The sequence below is a fragment of the Mesoplodon mirus genome (assembly GCF_964341445.2).
Source record: "Mesoplodon mirus genome assembly, chromosome: 6".
NCBI lineage: Eukaryota > Metazoa > Chordata > Mammalia > Artiodactyla > Ziphiidae > Mesoplodon > Mesoplodon mirus.
This window is the reverse complement of record NC_138982.1, coordinates 141196074-141209168: the sequence shown is the minus strand read 5'-3', so window position 1 is coordinate 141209168 and position 13095 is coordinate 141196074. Positions and strand designations below refer to the sequence as shown.

Below are 13095 nucleotides of genomic sequence, written 5' to 3'. Positions count from 1 at the left end.
CTGCACCATTTTGTATTCCCACTGGCAATGTACGAAGATTCTAGTTTCTCCACATACTTGCCAAAATTTGTTATTTTCTGTGTTTTTTAAAAAAATTATAGCCATCGTAGTGAATGTGAAGTGTTATCTCCTTGTAGTTTTGATTTGTATTTATGTTATGACTTATTAAAAATTATATCTAGAATTTATTTTAATTAGATATAGTAAGACATGCAGACATGAATTGTCATGAAGGAAGAACTTTATACTCACAGATCCCTAGAAACAGAAGTGTGAAACAAGGTTGATGAGTAGGCAGGGGGGAGGGGAGGGAAGGGAAGAGTATGGATTGGGGTTTTCACAGGACGGCAAGGCAGGGCAGGGCAGAGTGAACAGTCTAGGATTGGCTAGTTTGTAGTAATTGGAGCTTTGATCTGTAGGGGTGTCTCTAGATGTCTGATTCCTGGCCCTGGGGTGATTTGGGTAGGGGGAATATTGGCTTGGTGTATGAGAGTTTGATAAAGAAGACTTTGTTAGGCGTTTGGTCTCTGGATTGATTGTTTTCTGTATCAGAGGTACACCTGCAAAAAAAAGCCACTTGCTATCTCTGGGAACTAGCCCTGGGATGGGGTAGTCTCTCCAGGATCAAGGCTCCAAATGCCAGAGCATCAAGGATATAGAAAATAAGAAAATATAGTCAGTACACTAATGATGTTAAGTATCTTTTCATGTGCTTATTGACCACTTGTATATTTTCTTTGGAAAAATATCTATTCAAGTGCTTTGCCCAATTTTTAATTGGATTTTTGTCCTTTTGTTGTTGAGTTGTAAGAATTTTTAAATATATTCTGGATATTAAGTCCTAATCAGATGAATGTTTTCCAGTCATTTTCTCTGTAGGTTGTCTTTTCACTTTTGATAATGTCCTTTGATGCACAAAAAATTTTTTTTTTTTTTTTTTTGTGGTATGTGGGCCTCTCACTGCTGTGGCCTCTCCCGTTGCGGAGCACAGGCTCCGGACGTGCAGGCTCAGTGGCCATGGCTCACGGGCCCAGCCGCTCTGCGGCATGTGGGATCTTCCCGGACCGGGGCACGAACCCGTGTCCCCTGCATCAGCAGGCGGACTCTCAACCACTGTGCCACCAGGGAAGCCCCAAAAGTTTTTAATTTTGATGAAGTCCAATTAATCTATTTTTTTTTCTTTGGTTTCTTGTGCTTTTGGTTTCATGTTTAAGAACCCATTGCTACTTAGCGTCACACAGCCTGTAAGATGCCCAACACTATTATGGAGCAATTTGAAAAATATGTGTCAGAAGCTTAAGTGCCATTTGATCCATTAATTCTAATTTTAATAATAATAATAATAATAATTATTATTATTATTTTTTTTGGTACGCAGGCCTCTCACTTTTGTGGCCTCTCCCATTGCGGAGCACAGGCTCCGGATGCACAGGCTCAGCGGCCATGGCTCACAGGCCCAGCCGCTCCGCGGCATGTGGGATCTTCCTAGACCGGGGCACGAACCCGTGTCCCCTGCATCGGCAGGCAGACTCTCAACCACTGCGCCACCAGGGAAGCCCTTAATAATTATTTTTTATAGACAGTCAGTATTAACTGTGGAAAAGACTACTTGCACAAAACATATATATTAAGGAGTAATTTATGGAGGCAAATGTTTGGAAATAGTGTTCAAAATAGTTTAAAAAAATCCACTGCCAAATTCAGTGTCATGAAGATTCACCTCATGTGTTCTTCTAAGAGTTTTATGGTTTAGTTCTTATTTAAGCTATTGATCCATTTTGAGTTAATATTTGTATGTGGTGTAAGAGAGAGGTCCAGTTTATTCTTTTGCATGTAGAAATCCAGTTGTCCCAGCAACATCTGTTGAAGTGACTATTCTTTCCCTATTAAGTGGCCTGGCACCCTTTTTGAAAATCAGTTGGCCATAGATATATGGGTTTATTTCTGAGCTCAGTTCTGTTCCATTGGTTTATACATATGAGTGTCTGTCTCTGTGTCACTACTACAATGTTTTGTTTACTGTAGCTTTAGTAGTAAGTTTGGCAATAAAGGAAATTTGAGTCCTCTTACTTTGTTCTCTTTCAGGATTGTTTTGGCAATTCAGGGGGTGCAATTCATTATGAATTTGAGGATTGACTTTTTCCATGTCTGTTTTGATAGGGATTGAATTGAATGTGTAGATTGCTTTGGGCAGTATTGACATCCTGACTACTGTTTTTCTATCCCTTAATGCCAGATGTCTTTCCATTTATTTAGGTCTAATTTCTTCCAGCAATGTTTTGTAATTTTCAGTGGAGAGTCTTACAGCTCCTTGGTTAAATTTATTCCCACATATTTTATTGTTTTAGATGCTATTTGAGATGCAGTTTCTTTCTTAATTTCCTTTTTTGCTTGTTCATTGTTGGTGTATAGAAACAGAGCAGCTTCTTGTGTGTTGATCTCATACTCTGTAATTTTGTTGGATTAATTTATTAGCACTAATAGCTTTCTTGTAGAATCTTTGATTGCTTCTATATATAGGATCATTTCATCTGCAAATAGAGATAGTTGTACTTCTACCTTTCCAATTTGAATTATTTTTATTTCTTGTTTAATTGCTCTGGTAGAATTTAAAGTACAGTGTTGAATAACAGTGGTGAAACCAGGCATCCTTGTATCATTCCTGATCTAAGGGGGAAAGATTTTCAGTCATTTTCCATTGTGTATAATGATAACTGTGGGGTTTTCACACATGCCCTTTTTCATGTTGAGGAACTAATAATTTTAGCACTCATTTTTGTTAAACAATTTTATTTTTAATTCAAATGTATTATTGAATTTTTCAGATGAAAGTGGTGGTACTCAAGATTATCAGAGCTTTCAAACTTAATACGATTGAGGGAAAAAAATCACTCTTGTTAAAATTGGTGACTTATGCTAGAGTTCACGTTTGAGGGAAAAGAATAAATATAATATATATACAAAATACTGGAAATAACTTAAAGATCACTTCAAAGATAAAGAGGGATTACAGATTTCACATATTCTTATTATATGTATATGTATATAGGTTTCCTCCTGTATTTGAACGTACCCCATTTCTAGGTGAAGAACCAGCTACCTTAAGACACATCTTGATAACAGATGCACGGAATAGATCAAAATAAAGCACAGATGCTCACAGATACACAGTTCAAAACTGTGGCGACCTGCTTAAACAAAATGAGTCACCAAGAGATGTACACCAAGACACATCATAATTAAAATGGTAAAAGCTAAGCATAAAGAGAGAACTCTAAAGACAGCAAGAGAAAAACAAAGAGTCATAACGTAATGGATACCCCTTAAAGCTGTCAGCTGATTTCTCTGCCAGAACTTTGCTGACTGGAAGGCTGTCGAATTACATATTCAAAGCGCCGAAAGGGAAAATCTGTTGTCATTATACTTTTGTCAAAGCCCATAGAATATTCAGCACCAAGAATGAACCCTAATGGTTTTGATGGACTTTGGGTGATAACGTGTCAATGCCAGCTCAGCAACCATAATAAATGTATCTCTCTGGTTTGGGACGTTGCTAAAAAACAAAAACAAACAACAAACAAAAAACTGTGGCCACCTGATGCTGAGATGCTGAGTGTAGTTGCTGGGGAAGGAGCTTGGCGGTGCTACTCTTGCTGTTTGGGGTACGCACTACCTCTATAACAGCTGGCTGCAAACAAATGCTGAACTGTGTTTTCACCTGTGTTCATAAAAGTAAAAATCTTCTTTGGATTTTTTTTCAGTTAGCGAAAACAAGTACTAATAAAGTAGGTCTTTTGTAAAAGTGAAGTGGCAGAAAGTAGCGTTTTTGAAAGTGGGGATACCTGTTTATGTATGTGTGTGTATATATATATATGAATATGAGAAATTCATACATTTTACATACTTTTTAAAGGTTCCCCAGTGTTAGTCTCTTCACCCTCCTCTACCATGCACCAGAATGATTGATATTTAGCTTTTGAATATTAGATTTTTACTTTACAAGAATGATTGTGGGTGAGTAAAGAGTACTTCCTGTGAATACATAGCTGTGCCAGAAAGTTATTTATAGTGGCACTTAATATCACATTGCTGTTCTTTTGAAGATTTGATGTTATTTAATTATAAAAGTTACTAGAACACAATCTTTCTTATATAAAGTTATAAGGCATAATGTCTCCTTTTGGATGTAAGCAATCATTTTTTTCCCAATAATAATCTAAGTGGCATCAGAGGCAGTCAGATTTCAAGTAGAGACTAGTGTAGAAGTGCTTTCGTTCCCTTGCCCCAAGGGGACACTGCTTTTCTGCTGCCTAAATAGCAACCTTAAAACCAACCAGGGGGCTTCCCTGGTGGCGCAGTGGTTGAGAGTCCGCCTGCTGATGCAGGGGACACGGGTTCGTGCCCCGGTCAGGGAAGATCCCACATGCCGCAGAGCGGCTGGGCCCGTGAGCCATGGCTGCTGAGCCTGCACGTCTGGAGCCTGTGCTCCGCAACGGGAGAGGCCACAACAGTGAGAGGCCCGCGTACTGAAAAAAAAACAAAACAAAAAAAAACAAAAAAAAAACAACCAACTTGCTATCTAACTTTAGGAGAAGGAGGCATTTTGGGGATTTGTACACGTAGATGTGGAAAAAACCAGTTGAGAACCATTGACATACAGACATAAACCCTAGATACAACCCTAGGGTTGATTGATTTAAAATTACTTTCTTTTCATCAGAGAAGTGTATATTTGATACTTCCACTGTCCTTGCAGGGAAGGGATAGGAAATAAAGTAAGGAACAGTCATTTATCTATAAGTGATATAATAGATTACAAGTAGCCTCAATGACTAATTTTACTTGTAAAAATATTTGAAAAGATATTTTATAGTACTAGTTTTGCTCATGTCCCTGCAGATTTACAGTATGACGTTGAGATTGTCTGCCTTATTTGAAGAAAAAATGAAGAAAATCTCTTCTGATTTTAAGATTGGTCAAAAATTCAGTGAAAAACTTCGAAGAAGCCAGAGGTTCAAGAGACGGCAAAACTGTAACCGTGTCAGTCAGTCTAACAGAAGTATCAGGTAAATTGGTTATTGCAGTCTTGGTGTGTAGTTTTTAAAAATTTCAGGTTGTGATACTTCTTTGATTTTATTAAGCTAAAAATTCTTAATCATTTTACAGTATATTCAGAAAAGAATAGTCATTGTTTTTTATGGCTTGAAAGCATTCTCTGCATATAGAGCTGTTGCATTAATTTTTAGTTATATACATTTGTAAGCATTTAATGAAAAGCATCAACTAAATCTTACTAAGGATTATTCAAAATATTGTCTTTTGCATAAGAATTTTTTTTTTAAATGCAGAGGGTAAAATGATTACTGTGTATGGCTATTGAGCATTTGATCGTGTAAGGGAAAATGCCAGTTAGATGTAATGCACTCTATTTTCACTGGGGATTAGTTGTAGAGAAGAAATATAAAATGCAGGATTTATTCTCTTTATAGTAAATTAATATTAATTTATATTTTGCCATTTATGGCTATGTAGCTCACATTAATATCAAATTTATAGATATTTTGAAGTGTTGAAATATGGAAATTGAGATTTTTAGTGTTTAGTTTGTTTTCACATACTTTAAAAAAAAATAAATTTATTTTATTTATTTATTTTTGGCTGCGTTGGGTCTTTGTTGCTGCACGTGGGCTTTCTCTAGTGTGGCGAGTGGGGGCTACTCTTCATTGTGGTGCATGGGCTTCTCAATGTGGTGGCTTCTCTTGTTGCGGAGCACGGGCTCTAGGCGTACAGGCTTCAGTAGTTGCAGCACGCAGGCTCAGTAGTTGTGGTTCATGGGCTCTAGAGCACAGGCTCAGTAGTTGTGGCGCATGGGCTTAGTTGCTCCACGGCATGTGGGATCTTCCCAGACCAGGGATCAAACCCATGTCCCCTGCATTGGCAGGCAGATTCTCAACCACTGCGCCACCAGGGAAACCTGTCATGTATATTTTGAATGTGCACTATACCCTTGATTTCCTCATGGTTGTTCTTGGTATTACACCATGCATCTCAATGGAAAACAATCTACTTCAGGTTAATACTATTTAATTCCCATAGGTATAAGAATTTTGTTCTAGTTTAGCTCCCTTCCCCTTCTTACTTGTGCTGTTACTGTCATACAGGTTATATCTTTATATGTTGTTTTATGAAGTTGTCTTTTAAATCAGATAAGAATAAACAAATTACTTATACTGTTATTTATATTTACTTATGTAATTACCTTTCCCAGTGGTCTTTTTATAGATTTGAGCTACCCTCTGGTGTCATTTCTTTTCAGCCTGAAGTCCTTTAATATTTCTTGTAAGGCAGACATGAGAGCAGTGAATTCTCTTAATCTTTGTTTATCTGGGAATGTCTTAATTTCACTTTTATTATTTAAGACTAGTTTTATTATTTAAGACTAGTTTAGTTGGCAGTGTTTTTCTTTTAGCACTTTGAATGTGTCATCTTACTGCCTGCTGACCTCCAGTGTTTCTGATGAGAAGTCAGCTGTTAATCTTACTGGGGTTCCCTTCCTTGTGCATATGGAGTTTTCTCTTGGTGCTTTCAAGATTTTCTTTTTGTCTTCATCTTGCAAATGACTATAGGTGTGGATTTCTTTCAGTTTATCCTTATTGAAATTTGTCCAGCTTTGTGGGTGTATAATGTTTTTCATCAGATTTGGGTGGTTTTCAGCCATTATTTCTTCAGATACTTTGTTCTGCGCCTTTCGTCTCCTTTGGGGCTCCCATATGTTGCTATGTTTAATGGTCTCCCAAAGGTCTCTGAGGCCTTCTGCATTTTTTTCTTCATAAAGGATGGGATAAAAAGGAAAAGTTTTCATTCTTGAGCCACTATCACCTTGTCTACTGTTAAAAGTCAAGTTTATAAGTATATAAGCATATAATTATTTCTTTTTGTATTACCCTCCAGCTGATATTAATGGAAGTTAAAATTTTGACATAACAAGTTTGAGTTTTCTTTTTAAAATTTTTTTGTTTTTTAATAAAAAGAGGAAACCAAGATGTTACGTTTTACAGTCACTTGTCCCCCTCCCATTTGTAGCAGACAGATTGGATTTAACACATGGAAACTGAAAGACTACTTGTCTTTAAACATGGTCTGTTTACATTTGGAAACTTGAATTTTCTTGATTATGATAAATAATAACTGCTTAAAAGAATTGTGTTTTTTAAAAATTGAAGTATAGTTGATTAATTGTGGTTATCTTTAAGCTCAGATGTCTTAGATACTCCTAAAAGCTCCTTTATCTTTTTGTTTTAAAGGAAAACAAAACCAAATCCTTTTGTTTTAAAGGATTATCTTTAAAAAACATGAATATTACTCAGATCTGTAATTTAAACCCAAAGATTGTCTTATCTTAAACTTCCACTCTTTTTCACAATAATCCATGGCTCAGGGGCCAATTTTGGTGAATTGGCACTTAGATGTAAACAGATTGGTCTCAGAAAAAAACTAGCTTGTTCTCTTTTTTGCCTCTCTGTTCTTTCTCTTCAGGTTTTGTCAATTTCTCCTAATTATATACTGTCTTTAGGTATATATAAATAGGAGCCTAGAGGGAATGTTGTCATATTGAGGCTCAAATTTGTAATATGGGCAGTTCCTTGGGGGCCAAGTGGTTAGGATTCTAGGCTTTCACTGGTGTGACCTGGGTTCAATCCCTGGTCAGGGAACTGAGAATCCTACAAGCCGTGGTGGAGCCAGAAATCAATCAATCAATCAATCAAAATCAAATCACATCACAAGCTCTATTGCAGATATAACTTTAAAAAATTTTGTAATATGAATGAATGCCTGTATTACATAAATGTTGGCTCCCCTTAGCATTTAATCCAAAGAATCTAAGGTATTCAGCATGATTTTCTGTAATTCTGTTACTTGGATCATTTGTTCATTACTCAAATTTGGAATAAAATGATGTCAAATTTAAAGAGAACAGTAATCCATGCTAGAATAAGATGTTAATAATGACTATTTTAAGGTCTTGATCATAAAGGTATTCTCAGGTTAAGTGATAATACACTTTATTTAGGCATCCTCTGTTTTGTTAAATATTGTTTTATTTTTTCTATCTTCGATCAGAAATATCAAGCAGCAGCGCTTCAAATCTCAGGCAAATGTAACTCCTGAGTTGGTAGGTCCTCCTGTCCAGTCTACCTCAAGTAGGGCAGCTTATTCTGCGAGCCGCCAGACAACTGCTGGTGTCTCTTCGGGTGTTACTTCTGGTGATTCTTCAGATTCAGCGGCGTCATCAGAAAGAATGAGGAGAAAGACACCTGTCACTCTAACAAGTGGTTCTACATTATCTGGTGAGAAATGGACTGTTATATATTCACCTGTTGAGCACTCACGTTGGTAACACTGGTAGTTACTGTGGGTTTAGAGGAAAGAATAAAGAAGTAAGACATGGCCTTGACATTCAAGGAACTTAAATTTAACAGAAGAGATGTAACTAACACATGGAATAATTAGATTACATTTGATAAATACTGTTCTTTGCAAGTGGTGCAGACACGTTTTAAGCAAATTTGAATCCTTCAGGTTTTAAATAATGTGATATAACTACCACTTTTTGTGCAAAATTTGACATTTAAAAATTTCTTTAAATTAAAAAAAGGACTTGGTAATCATGTACGTTTATGCTGATGACCTAGTAAATTCTAAACTGTTTATTTTATTACTATTGGGTGGTATAACTGTAGCTGACGCTGACCCTTTGTCAGCATTGTGCGAATGAGGCCATGGTGTGTACATACTTGCATATTGCTCTGAGTGATTTTGGTGACTTGTGATGATGGTATAATGATTACTGTTGTGATTTAAAATAGTAGGATCAAACAGGTAAAATGCAGCCACATTTTAGAGACTGGCGAGCCTTGCAGAAAAGTTTGGATTACTTAATAGGGTCCCTTGTTGTGAAGGAATCACATGACGAATTCTGTTTCAGGAAGATTAATCAGTTTGGCAGTGATATGTGGGGAAGGAGAAGAATCTGGAAACATAGTCAACAGGATGGGAAGTGGGATACAGTAGGAGTAGGCAGAGTGGGCAAACTGCAGAGCAATTTCAAAGGAAGAAACACGATTTGGTGATTGATAACCCTCTAACAGCCACTCTGTTCTTTGACGTAGAGTTGGGTTGTAATATGGAACAGAATTTTGTCTTTCAACAGTATGTTCCCACTCATTTTGATGAAATATTTATTTTGTGATAGGCATGCAAGAACTGAGCCTGGATGAAGGAACAGGAAATTTTGGTTTCCTATCTTGTGCTTACACTTGTGCATATACTCATTAAGTATTATGGTGGGGGGAAATGACCTGTACTATCTAAATTATTCATCTCACACCTTTTCTACCTTTTTTTGGTGTCTGTGTGTTGAAATGCTCTTTCTTGAGCTTGGAAGCCTGTATGGTACAACTGTGCTGTTAGGAAGGGCTACTAGAAAGAGACCTGAAAGCCTACTGAAATACTGGACTTGAAATGATTGTCTTTTCTATAGGAAATACCTGTCTCATAACAGAAGGAAGAAGATAGTGGAGCTAGTTAAATTTTTAATGAAAGCTTGTTTATAAAATATGTAAACTGTATTTTCTGAATCCAAACCAGTATTAACATGTTACTTTCAGAAATAAGAGGACAAACTTGATTTCAAATGCTGATTATGTACCTTTTAATACCAAAATGTTATCAGCTATTCTTTGGAACGGTTATAAAAAATATACTCTCCTCTTCAGAGTATTTTAAGAATCTGCTTTTAGTCTGTTGTTACAAAATAACTGCTTGTGTGTAAAGATAGGAGAATATATGTAATGAACTGTTGATGCTTCATTTTTCTTAGAAAGTGAACTGGAAGATTCCTTAGGTACCTCTTCATCATCTTCAGCTTCAAATAGTTCAGAGGAAAGCAAAGAGAGTTCAAGAGCTCGTGAATCCTCCTTACGTAGTGGGTTGGCCAGGAGCAGGGTGACCAGAACCAGAGCCGCTAAAAGAAAAACTGGTGAGAAGAGGCTCAGTGGTACTTTGGAGAAATGTATATCAAGAGAATTCAAAAGCTAAATATTGGATGGTTTATTTATTTATTTACTTAAAAAAATTTTTTTAAATTTAAATTTGTATTTATTTTTTGGCTGCATTGGGTCTTTGTTGCTGCACATGGGCTTTCTCTAGTTGCGGCGAGCGGGGGCTACTCTTCGTTGCGGTGCGCAGGCTTCTCATTGCGGTAGCTTCTCTTGTTGCAGGGAGCACGGGCTCTAGGCGTGCAGGCTTCAGTAGATGCGGTGCTTGGGCTCAGCAGTTGCGGCACACGGGCTCTAGAGCACAGGCTTGGTAGTTGTGGCACACAGGCTTAGTTGCTCTGCGGCATGTGGGATCTTCCCGGACCAGGGCTCAAACCCGTGTCGCGTGCATTGGCAGGTGGATTCTTAACCACTGCACCACCAGGCAAGTCCTGGATGGTTTATTGACTTAACACATCTGCACATGATTACATTTCTTTCAGGCGTTTTTTTTTCTTGAGGTATAATTGACATATAACATATTAATTTCAGGTGTACGATGTAATGATTTGACATTTGTGTACTTTACAGAACGATTACCACAATATGTTTAGTTACTGTGCGTCACCATACATAGTCACAAATTTTTTTTTCTTGTGATGAGGACTTTTAAGATTTAGTCTTAGCAACTTTCAAATATGCAATACAGTATTATTAACTATACTTACCATGCTGTACATATCTTCATAACTTATTTATTTTATAACTGGAAGTTTGTACCTTTTGACTCCATTCACCCATTTCACTCACTTCCTATGCACCCTCCCCTCGGGCAACCACCAGTCTGTTCTCTGTATCTACGAGTTTGTTTTTTGTATTGTTTTTGTAGATTCCACATATAAGTGAGATCATAGGGTGTCTTTCTCTGTCTGACTTACTTCACTTAGCATAATGCCCTCAAGGTCCACCTGTGTTGTCACAAATGGCAAGAGTCCATTCTTTTTTATGGCTGAGAAGTATTCGTGTGTGTGTGCGTGTGTATCTTCTTTATCCATTCATCCATCAGCGAACACTTAGGTTGTTTCCATATCTTGGCTGTTGTGAATAATGCTGCAGTGAGCATGGGGGTACACATATCTTTTCACATTCATGTTTTTGTTTTCTTTGGATAAATAGCCAGAAGTGGAATTGTTGGATCACATAATATTTCTATTTGTAATTTTTTGAGGAACCTCGATACTGTTTTCTATAGTGGCTGCACCAATTTACTTTCCCACCAGCCGTGCACAGGGGCTCCCTCTCCTTCAGATCCTCACCAACACTTGTTATTTCTTGTCTTTCTGATGATAGCTGTTCTAACAGGTGTGAAATGATATCTCACTGTGGTTTTGATTTGCATTTCCCTCATGATCAGTGATGTTGAGCATCTTTTCATGTTCTTGTTGGACATCTGTATGCCTCCTATGGAAAAATGCTTCTTCAGATTCTCTGCCCATTTTTAAATTGGATTGTTTGTTTTTTTGCTATTGAGTTGTATGAGTTCTGGATATTAACCCCTGATTAGGTATATGATCTGCAAATATCTTCTCCCATTCAGTAGGTTGCCATTTCATTTTGTTGATGATTTCCTTTGCTTTTTAGTTTGATGTAGTCTTGCTTATTTTTGCTTTCGTTGCTTTTGCTTTTGGAGTCGGATCTAAAAAATCATTGCCAAGGATGATGTCAAGGATTTGTCTACCCGTGTTTTCTTCTAGTATTATGATTTCAGGTCTTACATTCTTTAATCCACTTTGAGTTAATTTTTGTGTATGGTGTAAGGTAGCAGTCTAGTTTCGTTCTTTTGCATGTGGCTGTCTAGTTTCCCAACACCATTTATTGAAAAGACTGTCCCTTCCCATTTTTATATTCTTGGCTCCTTTGTCGTAAATTAACTGACCATATATGCATGGGTTTATTTCTGGACTCTCTGTTCTGTCCTTTAAACTTTTTAAATTTAGAAAGGTAAACTTGTTTTGGCATTAAAAAAATAAGGAACATCAGTACTAAAATGAAGTCATTTAAAAATGTTGAAATAAGGAAGACCTTTCTAATTTTACTGTTACTTTATTTTTAGGTCCAGTTTCTTTAGAAAATGGATGTGGCAGAAGAGCCACTAGAAAGAGAGTCTATTTAAGTGATTCTGATAACAATTCTTTGGAGACTGGTGAAAGTCTAAAAGCCAGAGCTGGAAGTAACCGGAAAGTGCTACGAAAGTGTGCTGCTGTGGCTGCCAATAAGATAAAGTTAATGAGTGACGCAGAGGAGAATTCTAGCTCTGAAAGTGTCTGTTCTGGCCGTAAGCTGCCTCACCGCAATGCTTCTGCTGTAGCTAGAAAAAAGTTATTACATAATTCTGAGGATGACCAGAGCTTAAAGTCGGAACTTGAAGAAGAGGAGCTAAAAGGTCAAAATCAGCCATCACCACTGTCCAGTTCTCATGCTACCCAGAATACTGAAAACGGAGATTCAGAGTCAGAAAGTGATTTGCGGGTAGCCCGGAAAAATTGGCATGCTAATGGTTACAAGTCCCAAACTGCAGCAACTTCTAAAACAAAATTTCTTAAGATAGAGTCTTCTGAGGAAGACTCTAAAAGTCATGATTCAGATAATGGACGTAACAGAACTGCTGGCCCATCAACATCTTCACAGAAACCTAAGGCAGAAAGCATCTCAGAGGAAGAGGAGGAAGCAACTTCTGAGCCAAGAAGATATGGTGGTAGGAGATACAACACAGGTCGCAAGAACGCTACTTTCCTTAAGAAAGCAAAAATCTTCAGTGACTCAGAGGACTCTGGATCTGAAGCAGAAGATGGAGAAGACGGTAGATGTCATAAAATGGAAGTTAACCCGAGTTCAGGGAATGTGAAGTGTGAACCTATTGCTGGGTCCCAGTGTTTTTCAGATCATGTATCTGAAACTGATCTGGATTCAGATGATGACAAGAAAACAAAAGAAAAACCAAACAATTTTATGAAAGGTAATTCAAAACATTTAACCTTGGTTCACTGATTTTTCTCAC

General features: G+C 37.3%; 1 protein-coding gene across 1 annotated transcript in view; it reads left to right on the top strand.

Moving 5' to 3' along the window:
* BRWD1 (bromodomain and WD repeat domain containing 1) overlaps positions 1-13095 on the top strand; it is a 116081-nt gene that overhangs the window by 100504 nt on the left and 2482 nt on the right. Inside the window, exons 37-40 of the mRNA XM_082625318.1 lie at positions 4900-5066; positions 8122-8348; positions 9881-10039; positions 12151-13053. Coding sequence (XP_082481444.1) covers positions 4900-5066; positions 8122-8348; positions 9881-10039; positions 12151-13053 — 1456 coding nt within the window. The remainder of the gene's footprint in view (positions 1-4899; positions 5067-8121; positions 8349-9880; positions 10040-12150; positions 13054-13095) is intronic.